General features: G+C 34.8%; 1 protein-coding gene, 1 long non-coding RNA gene and 1 pseudogene across 9 annotated transcripts in view; 1 reads left to right on the top strand and 2 right to left on the bottom strand.

The window, feature by feature from the left end:
* Positions 1-21472, bottom strand: part of TBC1D5 (TBC1 domain family member 5) — a 535195-nt gene that overhangs the window by 204860 nt on the left and 308863 nt on the right. For all 7 annotated transcript variants that reach the window (XM_041733756.1, XM_041733755.1, XM_041733751.1 and 4 more), the window contains 4 exons: positions 14044-14146; positions 7016-7104; positions 5197-5247; positions 5032-5101 (listed from right to left, as the gene is read on the bottom strand). In XM_041733756.1, the coding sequence (XP_041589690.1) occupies positions 5032-5101; positions 5197-5247; positions 7016-7104; positions 14044-14146 (313 nt within the window). The remainder of the gene's footprint in view (positions 1-5031; positions 5102-5196; positions 5248-7015; positions 7105-14043; positions 14147-21472) is intronic.
* The window catches only part of LOC121478633, an 86910-nt gene that overhangs the window by 63250 nt on the left and 2188 nt on the right, over positions 1-21472 (top strand). Inside the window, exons 2-4 of one of the 2 annotated variants that reach the window (XR_005984570.1) lie at positions 9306-9352; positions 14142-15087; positions 15876-16226. This is a non-coding gene — a long non-coding RNA (uncharacterized LOC121478633). Of the gene's footprint in view, positions 1-9305; positions 9353-14141; positions 16227-21472 lie in introns of both variants that reach the window. The other variant, XR_005984569.1, reaches the window with a different exon arrangement.
* Positions 16220-21328, bottom strand: LOC121478630 (annotated as a pseudogene).

Below are 21472 nucleotides of genomic sequence, written 5' to 3'. Positions count from 1 at the left end.
TTTTGTTTCTGCTTTGCAAATGCTGCTTTTTTTTTGTACAGGTCTGGTCTTAGTTTACTTCTCTACTTGCATGTGTTTCCCTGAGTTATCTTACTCATACAGAGTGCTTCACTCAACATCCATTTTCCAAAGACTTCCAAATCTGTATGCATAACCTAGAACCTTCTTGGGTTCTCCCCCGTTGGCCTGGGGGTGGGGAAGGACATTGGCTGCCGAGGGGCCTGACGGGTTTTGGGAATGATGTAACTTATATGACTGGTGATGGTTCCAAGACTGTATGCACTTCTCAAACTCATCCAATTGTACTTTATTGTATGTAAATTATACTTTAATAAATCTGACATTTACAAAAAAAAAAAAAAAAAAAGAAGGTGCAAAAGGGTCTCTAATTCAGCAGGCCACAACTGAGCTTATCATCTTCTGCTCAAAAATATGTTCATCCTTTCCTCATGCCTACCTCAACCCATCCTCCAATAAGAACACCTACTTTGCCAATTATAGCTCCTCAGAACTACTCAGATGACTCTTACTAAGCCTCCTCTCCTATAGTTCTACTCTTATAACCCAATTGGGGGTTCCAAGCATTTCTTTCCTCCTAACTGGTCTCACTACCCTTAATTTAGTCTGCTTTTAAATCTATCTTGGAAAATGCCTGGTGGTCCATCTAAAACAGATATTGGACTATGCCAAATTTTTATGCCTTCCTTAAAACTTTTTAATAGCTCCTTCAGGAAAAACAAAAACAGAAGATATATTCTTGAGCCAGGTCTATAAAGCCTTCCATTATCTGGCCAGCATCTACTCTCACTGTGCTTCCAGAGATCCTGGAGGTGCCATTGTTTTTAAAGATTTTATTTATTTATTCATGAGAAAGACAGAAAGAGAGGCAGACACACAGGCAAAGGGAGAAGCAGGCTCCATGCAAGGAGCCTGATGTGGGACTCGATCCCAGGACTCCAGTATCACGCCCTACGCGGAAGGCAGGCACCAAATTGCTGAGCCACCCGGGCGTCTAGGGATGCCATTCTTTTACCCGAAATATCCCCTCATCAATGTTTCCACAGAGGAGCTCCCCAGTGTTCTTAAAGATTTGGCTCATGTGTCAGGTCCCATTTCATCATCCTATTCTTTACTACTATAGTATCTTCTTTACTACTACAATATCCACTTCTACTTCTCTGCCTTCTAAACTATGAAATCTCTAAAAGGAATATCATCTTTTCATCACTGGTCCACATTCAGAGGCAAAAAAATAAAGAAGGTAAAGCTCTTGATCTTGTAATCTGGGGAGGAAGACTATATAGAAAAAAAAAAAAAACTTTAGAATTCCACATAAGAGCAGTGACTAATAAGGCTGATAGGAAGTATAGAAGAGAGGAGGGGCATGTGTTAGCATTAGGAAAAATTTCCTGGAAGAGGTTCCATCTGTCTTTCTGGGATCATTTTAAGTCTTAAAAAGAAATGTAATCCTGAGAATATCCTACAGTGCTTCACCAGTGTCTTTAGGTCTGAGGGATATAAGACCATACTGATTTTTATGACTCAATTAGTTTCTGCTAATTTATAGAAACAGGAGGAAAAGGTTGTGGTGATTTATTATAAAAATAGGACAACCAAGACACCTTTTTCTGATTTTATATCAAGTATTGTCTTCAAATGATAAGATGCTATAATTTAAAAAAATTTTAATTCTTGCTAAGATGTTTTCCTACTAATTTAAATTGAAATAACTTGGTGAGGGATTCGTGTTAATTGTAAGATACCATTCACAATTAAGAGAGTGTTTACTCTGAAGCCAACTTTTCTTTAAAAATGAACAATTCAATTGTTTTGCTTATTTTAGTCATGTAGTTTTTCTTAACCAAAGAACCTTGTGTGGCTGAATACCATACTGTATGGGGTAGAAGCACTGAGCTCAGGCAGAGTTTCTGACTACTACTTGGGAAACACATCACTCATCTAGTTATCATCTGAGGGTCTTGGAAAAAATCTACTTCTGTAGAGATACAATCACTGGGGTTGGAGAGAACCGATCCTAAATTAACCCCTTAAAAAATGTTTAACTTAATGAAACCATGTAATCCATTTCCAGGTTGAACAGAATGAATTGTCACTAAATCAATAGCATATGTAGTCCATTTATCAAATACTGAATAGAGACTCATGTGTAGCTTAAAAACTACAGGTTTACATAAACTGTAGTTGGAAAAGATTTCCCCTGTGCTCAGAATACTTATAACCAAATTTTCTAAATTTAAGAAATTTACAAGTAATGCTCATGATCACTTAAATGATAAGTAGCTTATCTAATAGTGAAACCCAAAAAGAAAATAGAATTAATATAAGATATTCCTTATCTTCAGGATTTATCATCATAAAAATGCTATTTGCATTTAACAAATATAATCAAATGGGACAGCTACAAGTACCAACAAAGCTAGCAATCTTTATGGCCACTTATTAAGTAGCACTCAAAATGTGGTCTATAGGTCAGTGGTCAGTGCCAGCCCACAAACTGTTACAAGGATTCAGTGAGATAATTTACACCGTTACATAAATCAACACAGTGCTTTCTTCATCAAGAAAATCTTACGGAAAGTATGTCTGCTGACCTAAGCAGTATACATGGTGATACAACTGAATTATCAAGGGAACTAGAAGAACTGGGAATATATTAATTTCTCAAACTTCTTTGAAAAAAAGGTAAGAATCAAGACATAAAATAAAAAGTAGAGAATGAAAGGATTCACTAGATATGCTTTTTAGAAATATATTATTCATTGACATGTGCAAGTAATATAAATGTTTAGAGGTCACATCTATGTGTTCCTTGATAAAATGAATAAATATCCTTTTCTGTGTTGTCTTAGCCACTTTCATGAACCTGACTCAGTGATATGAACATGAATGGGTAAAACTGAAAAGTGGTAATACTCACATTTTTATCATTCACTTTTGCAGAAACTGTGATCAGTTATAAAATACAAAATAATCACTGTATGAAGAGATCATGATGCTTATATCTAAATGTATTCAAATACTTCCTGCTTAAAATTTTGATTTTCACATAGCTCTATGATTTCACCAAATCATCTACTAAAATAAATAAAGTAATTGTTCTAAAACATGGTAGTTCATCAAATATGTTTACAAGTTTCACCTCTAAAAACATTTATAGAATGTTGATATATTGCTAAAGAAAGACTTTATCACCTAGGCTGAAGATCAGCAAATTTTCTCTGTAAAGGCCAGATAGTAAATATTTTAGGCTTTATAGGTCATACAGTACGTGTTGCAACTACTCAACTTTGTAATGAGCCATTGTAATGAGCAAGCAGCCATAGACAATAAGGAAACAAATAAGCATGGCTATTTCCCAATAAAACTTTTTTTATGGATGTGGAAATTTGAATTCCATATAATTTTCATATGCCACAAAATATTATTCTTCTTTTGATGGTTTTTCAGCCATTTAATAATGTAAAAGCCATGCTTAACTCCCAAGCTGTGTAAAAACAGATGGCAGGCCAAATTGGCCTGCAGGCAGTAGTCTGCCCTGATCTAAACCAAAGGCATAAAAAGCATTAGTCATCCATTTCATTTTTTGAGAGATGGAATAAAGTGACAGGATAATACATAGTTTCTAACCAGAATGTAATCAATTATACCAATATAAAATAAATTAATTATATAGAAAAAATATACCAAAAACTCAGAATGACACCCCTTGCCAGAATTATTGGCAATTTTTCTAATATTGTGTAATAACAATGAAAACATCAAAATTATCTCTAAGTTAAGCATATATGTTTGCTTAAAATGTCAATTAACTCAGCAATTCTACTTTTAGAGAAATGCCAAGAACACTGAAAATATATGTCAATGAAAAGTTTGTCAACAAGTGCTCATAGCAACATTATTCTTAATAACCAAAATGTGAAAGAACCCAAATGTCTATCAACTGATGTACGGATAAACAAAATGTGGTATATCTACACAGTGAAATATTATTCAGCCATGAAAATGAAGCACTGACACCTGCTACAACAGGAATGAACACTGAAAATGTTATGCTAAGTCAAAGGAGTCAATCACAGAAGGCCAGATATTATATAGCTCCTATTTATATGAAATGTTCAGAATAGGCAAGTTCTTAGAAAGTAAAAAGACATCAGTGATGCCAAAGCCTCTGGGAAGTGAGGGAATGTGGAGTGACTGCTAATGGTATGGGATTTCCTTTTGGGGTAACTAAAATATTTTCAAATCAGATAGTAGGGACATTTGCACAACCTTGTGAATACGCTGAAAACTACTAAATTGTACCCTTTAAAAACGAAGGTTATGGTGTATCAGTTTTATCACATAATAAAAATTATAGTTAAAAAGAGTAAATGGTAAATGATGATATTGATGCTGTGTCAATTCAATAATGATGCATTAGGGGATCCCTGGGTGGCTCAGTGGGTTAGTCCCTGCGTTTGGCCCAGGGCATGATCCTGGAGTCCCGGGATCGAGTCCCACATCGGGCTCCCTGTGTGGAGCCTGCTTCTCTCTCTGCCTGTGTCTCTGCCTCTCTCTCTCTCTCTCTCTCTCTCTCTCGTGAATAAATAAAATCTTAAAAAAAATAGTGATGCATTAGTAAAAATAAGACAACCAATTAGATACAGTTTACACACTTCAGTAACAATATGTCTATCAACTCACTCCAATAACGAGATTCAAGCAGATAAATGTACTTGTCATTCAAAATTTATAATAATTTTTAAATAAGTTCTATTGCTTGGATAATATACATATACGTATAAAATAAAATTTCTATTTATATTGCATTTTTTATATTACCTTTACATATCTGCCAATATTATTAGTGATGCAGTTTAGATCCCCAATTTAATCTTATTCTGTAGATTTTTATATTTTTGGTGTTTTATAGTAATAATAATAATGGCTTTCTCTGATTAGATGTTGCTACTTAACTAAAATCATTTGTACCATTGAATATATTGAAAAGATCTGTACTTAAACACTTACCTTTTGACCATCATGCTCAAAAGTAGAAAACCAAGGTTCAGCAGTTTCCATAAGTTGTGAGAACATTGCACTACAAATTAGAAAAATAATTTAGTGCTAATGTTAAACCCTCACTGAAGTACAGATGGTACAAAACATTAAAATAAACAAAGTTTTTGTACTTACTAGGCATCATGTTCCAGATACTCGGGGTTCAAGAGAGTTTTCATTTCCTCACTTAAAAAAGCAACACAAATAATCAAGATGTATACTTTTTTAAATGACAGGGATGTAGGGGTTGCCTAATTCTATACTCATAAGTTAACTTTCATATAGCATGCAAACGAAAAAAAATCCTGAATATAAAAAGCAATTCCATTAACAAATGAAATTTTGGGGGGATCCCTGGGTGGCTCAGAGGTTTAGCACCTGCCTTCAGCCTAAGGTGTGGTCCTGGAGGCCCGGGATCGAGTCCCACATGGGGCTCCCTGCGTGGAGCCTGCTTCTCCCTCTGCCTGTGTCTCTGGCTCTCTCTCTCTCTCTCTCTGTCTCTCATGAATAAATAAATAAAATCTTAAAACAAAACAAAACAAAACAAAACAAAACAACAAAAAAAAAAACAAATGAATTTTTTTTTCTGTAAAGATCAAAACAAATTAAGTACCTTGTCTGTACCACAATGAAGTAACTAATTACTCCAAACAACAAATACAAAATGTGACCATATATTCCTTGAATGTGCTTGATCTAGAATAAACTGATTACTTCACAATCTATTATTTGTTTTCCAAAACAAAAGAAAATATTTATTTAATGGTCAAATATATCCTGCTGGAACATTATTTTTATAACGGCTTCTATTTTTATTACATTTTAACATCCACTTATCAGCGACAGTAGCTCTTCCAAATCTATTTTAGTGTCTTTACTTTTCAATGGCTTGAAACTGCTAGAGTAGCATGTCCAACTTATATATTTATTATTTTTATTTTTTTATGTCCAACTTATTTAAAAGCAAATTTCAATAATCTATACTTTCCTGTGAAGTACATTGTACACATGTTTTTAAAAAGATAAAACTGGAATGAAAATGGGATCCCAATACTAACTTAATCCTTACCATTCTTTAGAATAACTGAAGAAAAGGTAATTAAGATATGGTTACTCTAGTCAGATGCACAATATAATTAGAAAAACTCAAAAGAAATAAGGAAATACTAATCTATACTATAGTAAACAAAGGTTAATCTAACAAAGACTCTAATTTATGCTCAGCAAAATGAATGGCTATATTTGATTAATAAAGATTGAATAGATGAACACAAAAATATGTGTTAATTTGTTATGTTCTGTACATAGATGGGTTAACCTATGGAATTCTCCTGACAAAGTTTCATCATTTCACAGTCTCAATTCCCAAGATACATCTTGGCTGCCTCTCTGGGCCCCCCAGGCATCTAAAGTTAGAAAATACATTCTAACAATTAGCCTAAGCTAAATACAATTACTAAAGTTATTTCCTGGAATGAATAAATTAACGTATCTCAAAAACATGACAAGTCATTTTTGTTTATACAACTTGGGGTTCTTTGGGGGTACTGGTCTCCTACTTATGACTCAAACTCAGTTAAACTTGGGGGGAAGGAAGGATCTCACAGACAAGGTTCTTATGCGCATATAGTGAAAGAATGGGTCATTAGAGGGTGATATATATTAACATATCAATCATTAGCACTTTGCCATCATAACAAAAATTTCCTCTTCTTGATCCATTAGTTACGTATTTTCCTTTAGCACAGATCTAAGTTTTGCAAAGACAATTATGATTCCAAATTTGTCCCATAGCTGAAGTAGGACCACAACTATTAAGTGGAATTAGCAATCAGCCATATGAAACATAACCAAATGTTTATAATTTACAAAGTACCTTCAACAGAAAAGATTCTGGGGTTAAAATGATTACAGCAAGGCTGAGAAAACAGAAGGGGCTCAAATAAAAACTTGCCTTGGTTGGGCAGACTCACTGGCATGAAGAAAAGCTTGGTGGTCACAATGGAGGATAAAGACTATAGGTGCTAACAGCTCGTGCATGCCCTGAAACAACATGAGAGGGGGAGGATGTTGACGGTCCACCAGTGGACAGAATAGGCTCAGTTAAATGTTTCTTCAACTGATCCTCACCACCAACATTTCCATATTTCACTGAAATGCATAAAATGAAAAGCTACAAAATGAGATTTTATTTACTTTTAGAATTTGATTCCAATTCAACCACAGCACAAATTCTTTAAAACATGGAGAGCAGTTCTCTTTTAAATAACACAACAAACAATAAATTGGCATGGTAGACAACCTTGCACCTGTCAGTTGCTTCAAGATCTGTACTCATAAATATGAATTTCATTTATGCAAATTATAATCATGAGCTACAGTGTAAAGATCTGCAGTAAGAAGGGCAACTAAGAACTGTAGACCTAAGGAAATTACATCCAATGTTTTCATTATATAATGGCTCAAAATTAGGATGTCTGTAGATTTAGGAAGAGCTGAAGTCAGCTAGCTGGAAATGTTGGATAATAAGAGAAACAATCTTTAGCAGGTATAACAGCAAACAAAGTTTTCGAAGTATGATTTTCAACATGTTTAATCTGAAAACTACCATAATTTTTTTCCTACCTACTTGAACTATAAGTATACTGTTCAATTTATTTAGTGAAATCACCAATTGTATTTGCTTTTGCCTTTTATTGGTGCTCACCTGTGGATTACACAAATAGGCATAGAAACAATAAAGTATACTGATTACTAAGGTGTATCTAAAAGAATATTATAAAAATTCATTATTTATCCATTTTTGTGGAGAGTAAGGTATCCACATTTGTAATTTGCCTTGTTCACTATGATATTTTTCCCCCTTAAGCATCAGAAAACATGTTTAGCAAGTTAAAAATAGATTACAATAGATTTTCTGCCTCTTAAAGTGAGTAAATTATCATTTTCCTTTTGCTTAATAACTATGGATCATCTTTTGTAAAAATAAAATAAGACAAAACACCACCTCTATGGGAAATAAAAATAAAATACGGAAGCAAAGAGAAAAGAGAGTCTCACTGGTGGAAGTAGAGATTTCCATGATGGAAGGGCAGTCACACTACCCTCTGTACATTCTAGAAGTACCATGCCATTCTTAAAAGTTAGTGGTCATCACAAAATAATACGAAAGTAAACTCTATGAGAGTTCATTTATAAGTTATCATTAGCTTCAAATTAGGACTTACTGACATATGTACAAAATAATTTATGATACAGTGACAACTTTCTTGTGATTAAGACAAATCTTGTGATTAAGACACAAACCACTTCAGTCTTTTTAAGTAACCATTTCCTTACTAAATAAATCTTGAAATGACTATTTGACTATCTCTTAGAAGAACACAGTAGATTGGGGGGACTGGGTGATGGGCACTGAGGGGGGCACTTGGTGGGATGAGCACTGGGTGTTATGGTATATGTTGGCAAATTGAACTCCAATAAAAAAAAAAAAAGAACACAGTAAAGACAGAAAAAAAGAAATTAAGTGCTAAGTATGCTTTAAAGTCATCGTGAGGTACTTATTCTCCTGGAATAATCTCAAAGTATTCCAAAAACCAAGTGCCATAATTTAATCATCAAAGTAATAGCTACTTACTGTAGTATTTATTGTAGCTACAGAAAAGGAAAAAAAAAAAGACAAGGAGAAAAGGAGGAAGAAATGGAAAGAAGGATGGACTGACTGTACAAAAGAAAGTAAAAATTAGAGTAGATATCTTTATGATCATCTTTTGCCTAGTTCTGATGATTTCTTTAGGATAAAGTCCCTAGAAGTAGAATTTCTGGGTTTAAATAAGTAAAGATATTTGTTAAAGTTTCTGATATATACAATTAAGCTGCCCTTCAGAAAGAATTCTCTCAATTTAGGGCATAAAAATTGCCACTTCACACATCCTAACTTGTAGTGTTTGCTTTTTTTTTTTTTTTTTTTTTTACCCTGTTGTTTTACCCTATTTAAATGCTAGTGAGACTGACACAAAAATTTTACTGGCCATTATTATTTAATGAATCGCCCATTTTCTCTTAATGAAGTGTTTCCTTTTTCCTGATAATTTGTTACAGAACTTCACCAATTCAAGTTATTAACCTTTAGTCATTTTTGTTATGAACACTTTCCACATTTATCCTTTGTCTTTTAATCTTGATGATATGTTATCGTGAAGCTCTATACTTTAAAACTAGCAAATTAATATATCATCCTTCAGGGCTTCTGGTTTTGCCTTCATGCCTGAAAAGACCTTATGAAGATTAGGTGAGTACACAGTTTTCTTTTTTACAGCTAATTCTTTACCCATCTGGTATTTAATTTTGTCCTGAAAAATAAATCTGTATTTTTCTCTGCAGAAGAGTGCAACTAATTACTGAATAGCCCATATTCTCCCAAGAGTTTTGAAATGTTGTCTTTGCCACATACTAAATAGTTAGTGCTTGTTTTTTCTCTGCTTTTTCTGGTATTCCATTGGTTTGTACATTCTTAACAAGAACTTTACAACTTTAATGACTTGAGGTGTAAAATATTCTATTCTGCCATATTTTCTATTCTTTTTCTCAAAATTATCTTGCCTATTCTAATTTAATTAGAAGGTAGACTTCAGTGTCATTTAAACAAAATACTGCATTTATCAGCATTGCATTAAAATTAACTTGAAAAAAATAGATGTTTTAAAGAACAACCGATTTTCCAACTTAAGAAAGTTTTTTACTAAGTTTTTGTTGTTGCTAATTGTGGCGGTAATCTTCTGATTAGACCTTTTTCCCTTCAGTGTATTTTCTAACCAATGGCTGGTTTAATAAGACTGAGTTCTTACCTAAATGCATCTTCCCACCTTCTTTAAATTTTCTCTTCCCTCTAGTTTCTGTGATACTATTCTGTCCAGAATCTCCATTTGCTTATGCATCATTCATTTTACAAACTCGTAGGTCAAAAATTATTAACTACCTACGATAATGCTGCGAACACAAAAGTGAATGAAGTGAGGAAGTTCCTAACCATTATGGAGCTTGCAGTCTAAAGAGCCAGATACACAATAATAAAATGAGCACAGAAGTGGCTATATAAACTGTGAAAAGTGAGGTCTACGTGTAGATACAAAAATCCAGCTCCTACTACAGGCTCAGCACATAGAATGTACTCACTGCATGGTGACTGATTACTATCTACCTTTCCATATAGCAATGTATTGGAACAATATGAAAAATGAAAAAGAATAACACTAAATTATATTTAAAATCAATAAATAAGGATGCTCTTTGTATAATGGAAATTGAGAGCTCCTTGAATATCATTAAGACAATCTTTTACAAATTCATTGTTGACTTCCAACCAAACTAGAGATATATTCTCAAACAGGCTTGGAAGAGATTGTTAGTTTTACTCTTAATTCTAGACTAGTAAAACCTGATTAATAATTACAAGTGGCAAGGGTACAAACATCTTTAAAAGGAAAGAGAACTATTTAGAAAGAATGATCATAAATTCAATAAGCTGTAAAATGGACAAAGCAAAATAAAATAGAATATATGGTCAGTATACTTATTGGTTCCCAAAATGTATATTTTGCTTCCATTTATACATCAGCATTTCTGTTTGCTTAAAGCCTTTATCCCTGCTGGATCGTTAGTAGTCACTGCACTCCAAACTCATGCCAGTAGAAAATAAAGGTAACGAAGTTTTCTTCATCAACAGCCTGTAGGCTCACAAAATTGAACCTGTTCTTTTATCTGCCTGTGTTCATTTAGCCCACCAAGCAGTCTTTATTAAAGCTGAGGCATCAGGCAGTCAAAGTTCATTAATACCATTTATATAATCTCTGCAGTTTCAATTAACTCAGCAAGACATTCTACTACATGATAACAGTCTCATTAATTCAATAAAATCCCATAACTATTAACAATATGGTCGATGTTAAACGGGGTGTCACCTAGTACAAAATAATAGCTTTAACAGCTTGTGATGAAACTCAAGGTTTTTTTTCTTAAATTTGATCTGACTAAATATTCAGTCCTTCTTTGGCAAGGTATTATTTCTATGTAAAGAATCTATAGGATTTTAAACCTGTACAGGGAGTAATTAAGTCTTATTAAGGGACTCCCAAGAGTAAGTTAATGATACTTTCTTATTCAGTAATTGATTGACTTTGTCTAAATTATCAAGAATCTGACCTTCCATAATCTCGTTTAGTCTTCCTTACAAATGCAGTGGCCCACATACATCACAAATGCTTGAGTGCAGTTATTATGTTTTTGTTCCTTGTCTGTGGAACTTGTTCCATTATTATAACACTTCCTTAATCGACTTTTTCTTTCTCTAAAGAAAAATGGGAAACAAACATATAACTTGGGATGATTTTATTCTGACTTGGTTTGGTATCATCAAATCTTTTACTGTGAGGTATTTTCAAATATTGGAAAGAAGAAAGGGCACAATGAAGAGATAGGTTGGTGACAGAAGCCAACACAATGAGGAGAGAGCAAAAGAACAGAAACAAACTTGGATCACTGATGAGGAGTCTGAACTACTGAACTAACTAATGCTGCAGAACCATTTTGCCCCAAGACTTCTTGCAAAGTGTGTTAATAACATCCTACGAGTTTAAGTAATTTTGAATGGGATTTTCTGTTATTTGCTTCCAAAAAATCCTACACTGATATTTATTTTCTCCCAGTCTCCTTTTTGGTTTGTTTGTTTTTGGTCTTTGAACTTTTTTAAAAAAAATTTTGTTTGGTTGGTTTTTTTGGTCTTTGAACTTTGTGTCTGACTTCTGGATAGCCTATCTTGCTTGGAAAGGCGTTTCCAAACCTGCGATTATAAAAAATACTTCTACTTTTTTTCTTTTTCAGTATTTCATTTAAAAATTTTAGTTTTCACATTTATATCTTTATGCCACTTGGAATTTGTTCTCCAATAAAAGTATAATTTAATCTTTTTTCTAGATGGAAAGTCAAACATGGCAAGTCAATGTCCCTTTCCCATTGAATGAAAATATCCTATCACATTAAGAATTCATATATAAATGAACCCGTTCTTAGTTTGTTCCATCGATCTATGTTGATTCCCATACTACTGTCATATTAACTTGATCACAGCTTACAGAAGTTCTTATCTCTCTTTGCCATTCTCCCTTTCATTCTGTAGCAACTCCAACATATTTAATAATGATAATAATAGTAATAACCATCATAAATACCAACAAGAACACTTAGTGATCACTATGTGTTTTTAACTCTACAAAGTCAATACTATTACTTCTCTCATCCTACTACCAATAAAACTAATATTTAGAAAATTTAAGTAAGTAAATTGCCTAGGATTAGATAGCTAGTGAATGCTTGAGCTAAGATTCAAATAACAGATGTAGGACTAGAGCCATGCTCTTAACCACTAAGCTATATTATCTCCATTAAAATTACTGTAAAGCTTTTTGGCACTAAATTTAAAAAGACTGTCCAGTTTCACTCTCAGATTATCACTGGAATGATAATACATTTATATATTAATTTAGGAAGAAGTAATATTTTTATTTAGTGCCTTCCCATCTAAAACATGCTATCACTTCCTATTTCTTCAACTCTTGCTTTATATCCAATAACATTTATAGTTTTCTTCACATAGCTGTTGCACCTACATTGTTATATTTATTTCAAGACATTTTGGGCAGCCTGGCTGGCTCAGTGGTTTAGCACTGCCTTCGGCCCAGGGTGTGATCCTGGAAACCCGGGATTGAGTCCCACGTTGGGCTTTCTGCATGGAGCCTGCTTCTCCCTCTGCCTATGTCTTTGCCTCTCTCTCTCTCTGTCTCTCATGAATAAATAAATAAAATATTAAAAAAAAAGACATTTTAAAGTTTTTAATATATATCCAACTGACTACCCCTTAACTTCAGTGTAATATAACAGAAAACACTTGTATGGTTAGAGCAATGTATGTATTATTTTTTTAAGTTTATTTATTTAGGGCAGACTGGGTGGCTCAGCAGTTTAGTGCTGCCTTCAGCCCAGGGTGTGATCCTGGAGACCTGGGATCGAGTCCCACGTCGGGCTCCCTGCATGGAGCCTGCTCCTCCCTCTGCCTGTGTCTCTGCCTCTCTCTCTCTCTCTCTCTCTCATGAATAAATAAAATCTTAAAAAAAAAAAAAAGTTTATTTATTTAAATAATATGTATATCCAATGTGGGGCTCGAACTCCCAATCCCAAAATCAAAAGTCACATTCTCTTCTCACTGAAGTTAAGTGGTTATCAGTTGGACATATGTTGTAACTTTTGATTATTAGAGAATTTATTAATTTGGTTTGAATTCCCACTTACTATATATTTTAAGAAATACATAAAAAATCCAACTTTCATATTTTTATTGGAATACCATAATCTTAAATTGAAACCTAGATACTTCTTTATATATTAAATAAATAATTTACATTTCAATGAGAGCAAAAATCCAACAGTCTTAATCTTTCCTTTAGTAATGGGATGAATATTTGGATAATAAAGAATATCATAAATTTAAAAAAATTTAGAGAACTTTCTGAAGTTATATTATCAGCAAATCTTAAAGAGTAGAGGACACCTGATTATTTTTTTACATGGCATGTCACATATTTATAAATGCTGTATTTAGAAACAATATTTATACATACAACTCTGAAAAGTTTTATTACTAGATTGGCTTCAAAGATGCTGTTTATAAACAAACTCTCAAAAGTTGAAAGAAAAGATTGAACACCTTATAGAAGACAATTTGGTGGAATGTCTTATAATAAGGAAGAAGCATATGTGCTTCAATGAGCTTACTTTTCTCACCATGCAGCTGACAAGCAGCTCTTTGATTGCTTTACTATTATGATACAACTCTGGATACAATAAAGGCTACATTATTGCTCTATCATTTGTCAAGCTGTATAGAAAATTTTGAGTCAATGGATGCCACCTGTACGATATTTTCATTACCTGTTTATAAAGCAACTGCTCGTTTTCTCTAGCATAACAGAAAAGAACATCTGTAAGAATTTTTCTCACATTTTCTTGTTGGAAAAACTGCATTTCAGGAAACCTGAAGAAAGAAAACACAGGATTAAAACTGACTAGCACAATTCCAAGAATTATCCTCAAACTCTCATGTTTAAAAAGTGTCAAGGGCTACTTTAGGTATTAGTACATTTGCCATTCAACTAACTTATGCCATTGGTGGGTCAAATTAAGGAAAAAGGGTGAGAAAAGGGAAATTATTCTATCACAGAGAGAAATAATACCTTTCAAATGTCTCCATATACTTTAAATCTTCATAAGGTAGATACAGCAGTTCTTAAGCAAAATGAATCATAGCCTATATATTTAGGGGGCAGGATTATTAGCCTATTTAGTTTTTAGGACTAAAAGGTAATTTTGGATGCACCAGCTTTTTGAAGAAATCATTATCTTTTTTTTTATGCAAGTATCAAGATTTAAATTATTACATATGACCACACTGTTAGTTTTGTCTGATTAAAATGTAGACTTTAAATGAACAAGTGAATATCGCTTAAATGCTCTCTGGTTAGAAAATCCTACCAGGTGCTTTGAGGTAATGTGAAATAGAAAAATGGCACAGTATTCACTTGAAAGGAGCTTACATAGTTGTTTCTAATGAAAGGATATACAATTACAATAATCCAAAGAACAAATACACAGCAATCTAATACACAATAAATACATAAGAGATGAAGGAATGTCATCTAGAAGGTAGCAGTCAAATAGCTTCAATCACAAAAGATTTGAACAGGAAAGATAACCAAATCAGAAGGAAAGATGAAGGCACAGAAGGCAATGAGTATTCTAAGTGTACAGCACAGTAATGAGAAAGAAATGTAATCAGTAATGAGAAAGAAAAGTCCTTTCATGAAGTACTGCCAGTTGAGAGCAGGACGATGAGATGGAAGAAAAGGTGGGCAGCTCTGAATTGCTGAATTCACGAATGAAGAAAAATCAACCAAGTGACTCTACATTTTTGAATAGGTAAGTAACAAAGAAAATAATATTTGAGTAACTCTAAGTGGGAATAAGCTTTGAAAAGAGGAGAGATTACAGGAAGGAACAAGAGGGCATTATAAAGAACTGAAGTGGAAAAAATCACAAACCTGAGAAGAAAAAGCCTGCATTCAAATTCATGTTGCATAATTACTAGCTATATAATCTTGAGTAAGTGATTGCTTTACTGCCCCACCTATTAAGTGGGGATAATAATACTGATCTTGTGATCAAGATGAGATCATATTAAAGCACCAAGAACAGTGCCTGGGAAGCAGTAAATGTGCTAGAATAGAGGTCATTATTAGTCTTTGAGTTTTGGTACTTTAGGTGATAAAGAAGTGCATTGGGTGGCTTTGGAACTAGAAAATAAGTGGATATGAAAGAGGCTGAAGAGAAAGAGTACCTAAAGCATGGAAGGACAGGGCATTATCAAAACAGAAAAATACTCCTTAATGAGTCTTTTAAAGAGCAAAAATGGCTGTTTTACTTCATATTATAATGGCTAACTGCCTTTTCCTGGAGACTTCAGCTGTTTTAATGCTTCATTCTGATCCTTTTCTGGCTCCCTGTGAGAGTTGTAACTTTCTTTCCAGTCCAGGCTGGGTTTCTGGGTTAACTATGTTAATGGTTTCTGAAGCATCTCATTTCTGGTCCTATTTTTTATGACAAATTAAAGCCTGTTTTATCTTCATCTGTTCATGTGACTTTTGCTTGAAATTCCCTTTGATGTCCAATTGTCCCCAAACATGTACATCTGGTTTTGTCTCTAGCAGAAAGGAGACCTCTTTTTTGGATATGTAATAAACAACCCATGGATCTGAGCAAGATAACTTCACATCTCTGCATGAATCTTAATTTGATGACCTCTCCAGACAGTATCTACTCAGGCAAGGGAGTGTGACGAGGCTTAAATGACTACAGCTCCTAAAGAGAGAAAAATTAACCAGAAAGCATATTCGGAGCAAGAATATCATATCATAGAAGCCAAAGGTGTTCCAGGAAGTTGTCAAATGCACTGAAGTAGGAAAAAAACACAACCACTTTTTGAATGACTTCTTTGGGACAAAAGAAAGTTGATAAAGTCCTTAGAAAGTCAAATACCCCAAAGTAAAGATGAAAGACAGGTAAGTAGTTAAAATAAATTGCTAAAGAGAAATTTCTTGGGAAAACTTAAGTCACTAAGGTAAAAACATTAATCCTTCTGAGAAGTGAAACTGTTTCCCCTTCTTCTTCATTAGATGACTTAAATCTAGCCCTGTCTTTCTTTTTTTTTTTTTTTTTTTGAGGTATAATTGACATACAACATATTAGTTTCAGGTATAAAACATAATGATATGATATTTGTATACACTGTGAAATGATTACCACAGTAAGTCTAGTTGCCATCCTAGCCATGTCTTTAAGTAGGCTTCCTGCCCCATAATTTAGATAACATGGCTTAATGATTTTGCACATTTTCTCCCTTAACTATTATTCAGAAATTTTCCATGTACACTGGCACAACCAAATTCTGTGTAGCTGATGTAATCTGAACTGATTATGCAAGAAAGTACTAAAAACTGCAACATCCACTTTGTAACAAATACCCATGAACTATATAGTAAGAGTTTAATACCTAACTACTAAAAATGTAAATTATATTACATACCAATTCATAGTTTCATTTAAATGCATACTAACCACTTGCAAGATTAAAAACAAGAGAGCTACAAGAATTAAATTGCAGGTAGATAATTTAAATTACCCACTTTTAGCAAATACCCAATCAACTAAAAATGTGTATTAGGCAGACACAGCATATCTACACAACAGCACACTATCTACAACTCTACAACCCTAAAGTGCCATTTATGACATTTCATTATCCGTTCTTTTTTATAAAAGTATGACTTGTTCAATAAATTTTGATGGTTTTATAGCATCAAAATTACACTTATATAAGTAAGGTAGATACAGAAAAGTTTTTTAAAAGATATAAAAGTTTATGCTACTTAAGAAGCTGGAATAAGAGGGATGCCTGGGTGGCTCAGTGATTAAGCATCTGCCTTTGGCTGAGGTTGTGATCCCAGAGTTCCCGGATCAAGTCCCACATCAGGCTCCCTGCTTCTCCCTCTGCCTATGTCTCTGCCTCCCTCTGTGTCTCTCAGGAATAAATAAGTAAAATCTTAAAAAAAAAAAGTTGGAAAAATAATTTACATTCAGAGAAGTTTAAAGCTGAAGTCTTTGGAGATTATCCAGTCTAACTCAGAAAGTCACAGGTAAGGATTCTAAGCAGATGAATACCTGCTACCTGCCCCCACATATCTGGGTGGTTAGGCAACAGTACTTTCCAACCACTTCACTCATCAATTATAAATGAGTCAGGTGTACATATTTAGGTAAAATTCCATGAGCTTAGAGGTACCAAGAAGGTGATAAGGTTGATGAGTACATCCGAATAATATATTTCCCACAACAAATACTTAACCGCCTTATTGTTAGGCTTCAAACCAGAAGATATAACATCTATAGGAATCAGAAATAAGGGAGAAAAGTACAGTGAGTAGTTTTTCCAGGAAGAGTAATGATCAGTTTGGTTTCTTTTTTAAAAAAAAGATCTTATTTATTTTTCTATTTGAGAAAGAGAGGTGGAAGGGGGAGGAGCAGAGGAAGAGGGACAAGCAGATTCCACGTCAAGTGCAGAGCCTCATGCAGGACCTGACGAGGGGCCCGATCCCATGACCCCAAGATCACAACCCGAGCTGAAATCAAGAGTTAGACGCCCAACCAACTGAACCATCCAGGCATTTCAGTAATAATCAGTTTCTGATGATATGTTTTAAGTTTCAAAATAGCTTCCCAGTCATCCATTACACATCTATGCCTTTTTTTTTTTTAAACTTCATGCCATCTGGTGTTGATTCAAGATAGGTAAAGTAATTTGAACATTCTAACACAAATGTCATTGGAAAGGCAAATTTACTTTTAAAACAATAATAAAAATCACAGAATATGGACTCAAGCTGACTTCAACAATTGTTAAGATTTTGAAGGTCAATACTGATTCTACAGTGTCATTAAAAAAAAAAGTAATAATTTCAGTAAAGATGAGGCATATTAAAAAAAATACTTGAGTTGAAACTGTAAATTTATGATTAATTCAAACCAAATATCTGATAGGCAAATAAAGGGAAAAAATTCACATTAATAGGGTTTAAAGATAAATTTTGTTATTATCAGAAAATGGAAGTCCAAGAGAAGTAATTTCTGCCATTGGCCAGAAAATGAAAATGGCACTAAATAAGTTAGAGTGAAACTCTTATGTAGATAAAAACCAAAGAAAAAGTAACATAAAAGTATTCCATGATGAAACTTAGACAATACACTCTAAGATTTTTCTTTTTCTTTCTTTCTTTTTTTTTTTTTACCTGTATCCTAAACTTCTTTATTTAAGAACAAAGTGATGAACGGTATGGGTATTAAAAACAAGAGCACCCTTGAACTTTACCTTCCTCCCTCCGACCCGTTACCCCCAAACTCCCTGCCCCACATCCTCTATGTTCCCAAATATGTTCTCAGTGAATGAAGAACTTAATCCTAAAGTCCTGGTACAAACCCCAGGTTCTTTCCCTAGCATTCCCCCTTCCTCTCAGCACAGGAGAGCCCAGAGTGGTGACAGACACAAAGGGAAAGGCTTCACTGTCAGGAAGTAGTGAGTAAGGAGTAGTGTAGTGAAGTGATGGCTCCTATAGCTTGGGGTTCCAGAGAGGGCCCTGGTGCCAGAGGAAAGCACTCTGGTGCTCCTGAGAAAGGAGACCCAAAATCCTCTCCTTGCAAATAGTCACTGCTTGATCATTTGTCCCTCTGGCAACCAGTGCAGAACCACACTCAGATCACATCCTTCTCAAGCCTGAATTGCTGGGCAATGTGGCTAACTGGCTGCAGGGCAGGTTTCCGGCACCATAGGCACATGTTCTCCAGGTTGTCTCTCACTGGCTTCTCCAGACTTGTTGGCTTTCTCTTTCAGGCCTGCTCAAGGGTCTCTGCTTTGCATATTTCCTGAAGATTTTCACTGTTGCCAGCTTCCTCTACCCAGTTGGGCAACAGGGGCTGCAGTTAATACATTACTGAAACTGAGCTGCAGAGCCTCAAAATGACAGATGGTCATTTAGCTAAACACCTTCCCAAAGAGAGTCCCCAGGGTGAGCCCCACATCTGCCTCAGTATGTACCAGGGTGATCCTCTTCTGCTCCAGAAGTGTGGTAAATTGTTTCAGGTCTTTCTGCAGAGCTTTGATGCCCTGGGATTCCTCAGAGGTTTTGCTCCAGCTTCTCCTTTTTCGGCTTCATGGTCCCAAACAGGGCAGCGCAGGGCTGGGGGGAGGTGCCCTCGGAGTTGCTCTCCACTCCAGCCCCTCACTCACCCTCTGCTGAGAGGTCTTCAGGCTGCCCTGGGGCATTAGCCCCACTCCAACCTGAGGTCCACAGTTTGCCATCCCCTGAGAACTCAGAACTCATTCGGCGGGGTGGAGTGGCGGGCACATGGAATTCTCCCACACCTCAGCACCTGGCCCAGCCCAATTCCTGACCTGCCAGGAGGGGCCTGGAAGCTCAGCAAGGTCCAAAGGTCAACCCAGCAGGGCTCTGGCCCTCCCAGTGCAGTGTCAGAAGCCAGATGTCCTGTCATGGGGAACAGGGGTGCCCTAAGCGAGGAGCCTGAAAAATGAGGGATCTCCAAGGGACTCTAGATTTTTCTTGATGGAAAAAAAAAAGTAGTATTTCAGTTCTAACTTAATTGATCAATATTTAAAATACAGCAGTTTCTCTCTCAAGATGTGTGAAGGAACTTATAGTCAGACAAATTTTACATCCCACAAATTAATACCAAGAGATATAAAAACTTTGGTTTGTGAGTTTTGTTCTGCATCTTGAAATTACCCTAAATTCGTAGGCATTATAGTTTTTATTATAAGACTAAAAAAAAAAAATCTTTCATCATGGAAAATTCAAACATTTCTAAAGAATAGACCAACAGTAGACTCAATATAGCCATCATCCAATTCCATTGCCTATCAGTTGTTTCATATATATTCCTCCCTCAATTCTGCATTTTTAAACAAATCAGAGATGTCACATCTATAAATATTATGCATCTATAAAAGGATTCTAAAAAATAATTATGTACCATTCTAACACTACTACTAATAAAATAATCCATTAATTAAATCAAATATCTAGGCAATGTGTAAATTTCCCTAATTTTTGCAGTTTATTCAAGATCCCAGAAATGTCCATATACTACAATTTATTGATATATTTCTTAAGACTTTTACTTTATAGATTTATTCTTCCCCTCTCTCTCCTCCTACCTGTCTCTGTCTCTTTCTGTAAGGTATTTGTTAAGGAAGCCAGGTTATTTATTGTGTCGAAACTTGCCACATTCTGAATTTTTCTTATTGTTTCTGTTTTATTATTTAACAATTCCCTTTATAAACTGGTTGGTCGGTCTAGACATTTCATCAAATTCAAATTCAATTTTCAACAAAATTCGTCATGGGTGGTATGGGGCTTTTAGCACATTTTTACAAATTCTTTGACATTTCTCCTGTGAAAAGGTGGAGGAGTCTAACTCCTCTCCATTTGCATTCATGCTGGCCTTGGTAACTAGTTTCTCACAAAATGATATTGTGACCTAACTCCTGTCTGGTTCTCTGTCTGGACACATTCTTGGAACTCAGACACAATGCTGCTAGAAGTGAAGCAGCTACACGGGAGGGCCCTACAGAGGTATTCTAGTCACAGCTGCAGAGAAAGTCTTCACTGAGAGCCAACTTCAACTGCCAGACATGGGAGTGAACAAGCCTTCACATGATTCCAGCCCCTAACCTTCAGCCAGGCTTGACCTTTGTTCCATGTGGAACAAAGACAAATTGGTTGGCTCAGCCTCGCCCAAACTGTACCTTCATCAGCAAAAAAATGCTGTTGTTTTAACGTTTGGGGTGGTTTATGATACAGCTATAGATAACTGTTATAGTCAGTATTGTGTACTACCATCAGGATGCATATATCTGCCTATTTCTTTTTATGATGCTAGCAATTGATGATCATTGCCGAGATCTATTAATTCATTACAGGTTGTAAATAGTAACACTATAATTCTATCATTTTATCTTCCTTATCTAAAACACATATATAATGAAACTTATCCTGAAGTAAAGTGAGAGTAATTTTGAAAACTCTTATTGACTTCCATTACTTTCTTTCATGGATACCTATTGTGGACATCTAAGATTAAGATCTAGGAATGACAAAATGGCCACTTATTCTGTCACACAAGTGGTTTACAAGAACTAGACTATTCTACATGCCTTTTGGATATCTTCTCCTGTAAC

The sequence above is a fragment of the Vulpes lagopus genome, chromosome 19 (assembly GCF_018345385.1).
Source record: "Vulpes lagopus strain Blue_001 chromosome 19, ASM1834538v1, whole genome shotgun sequence".
In the NCBI taxonomy this organism is placed as follows: Eukaryota; Metazoa; Chordata; class Mammalia; order Carnivora; family Canidae; genus Vulpes; species Vulpes lagopus.
This window is presented reverse-complemented; position numbering and strand designations above follow the sequence as displayed.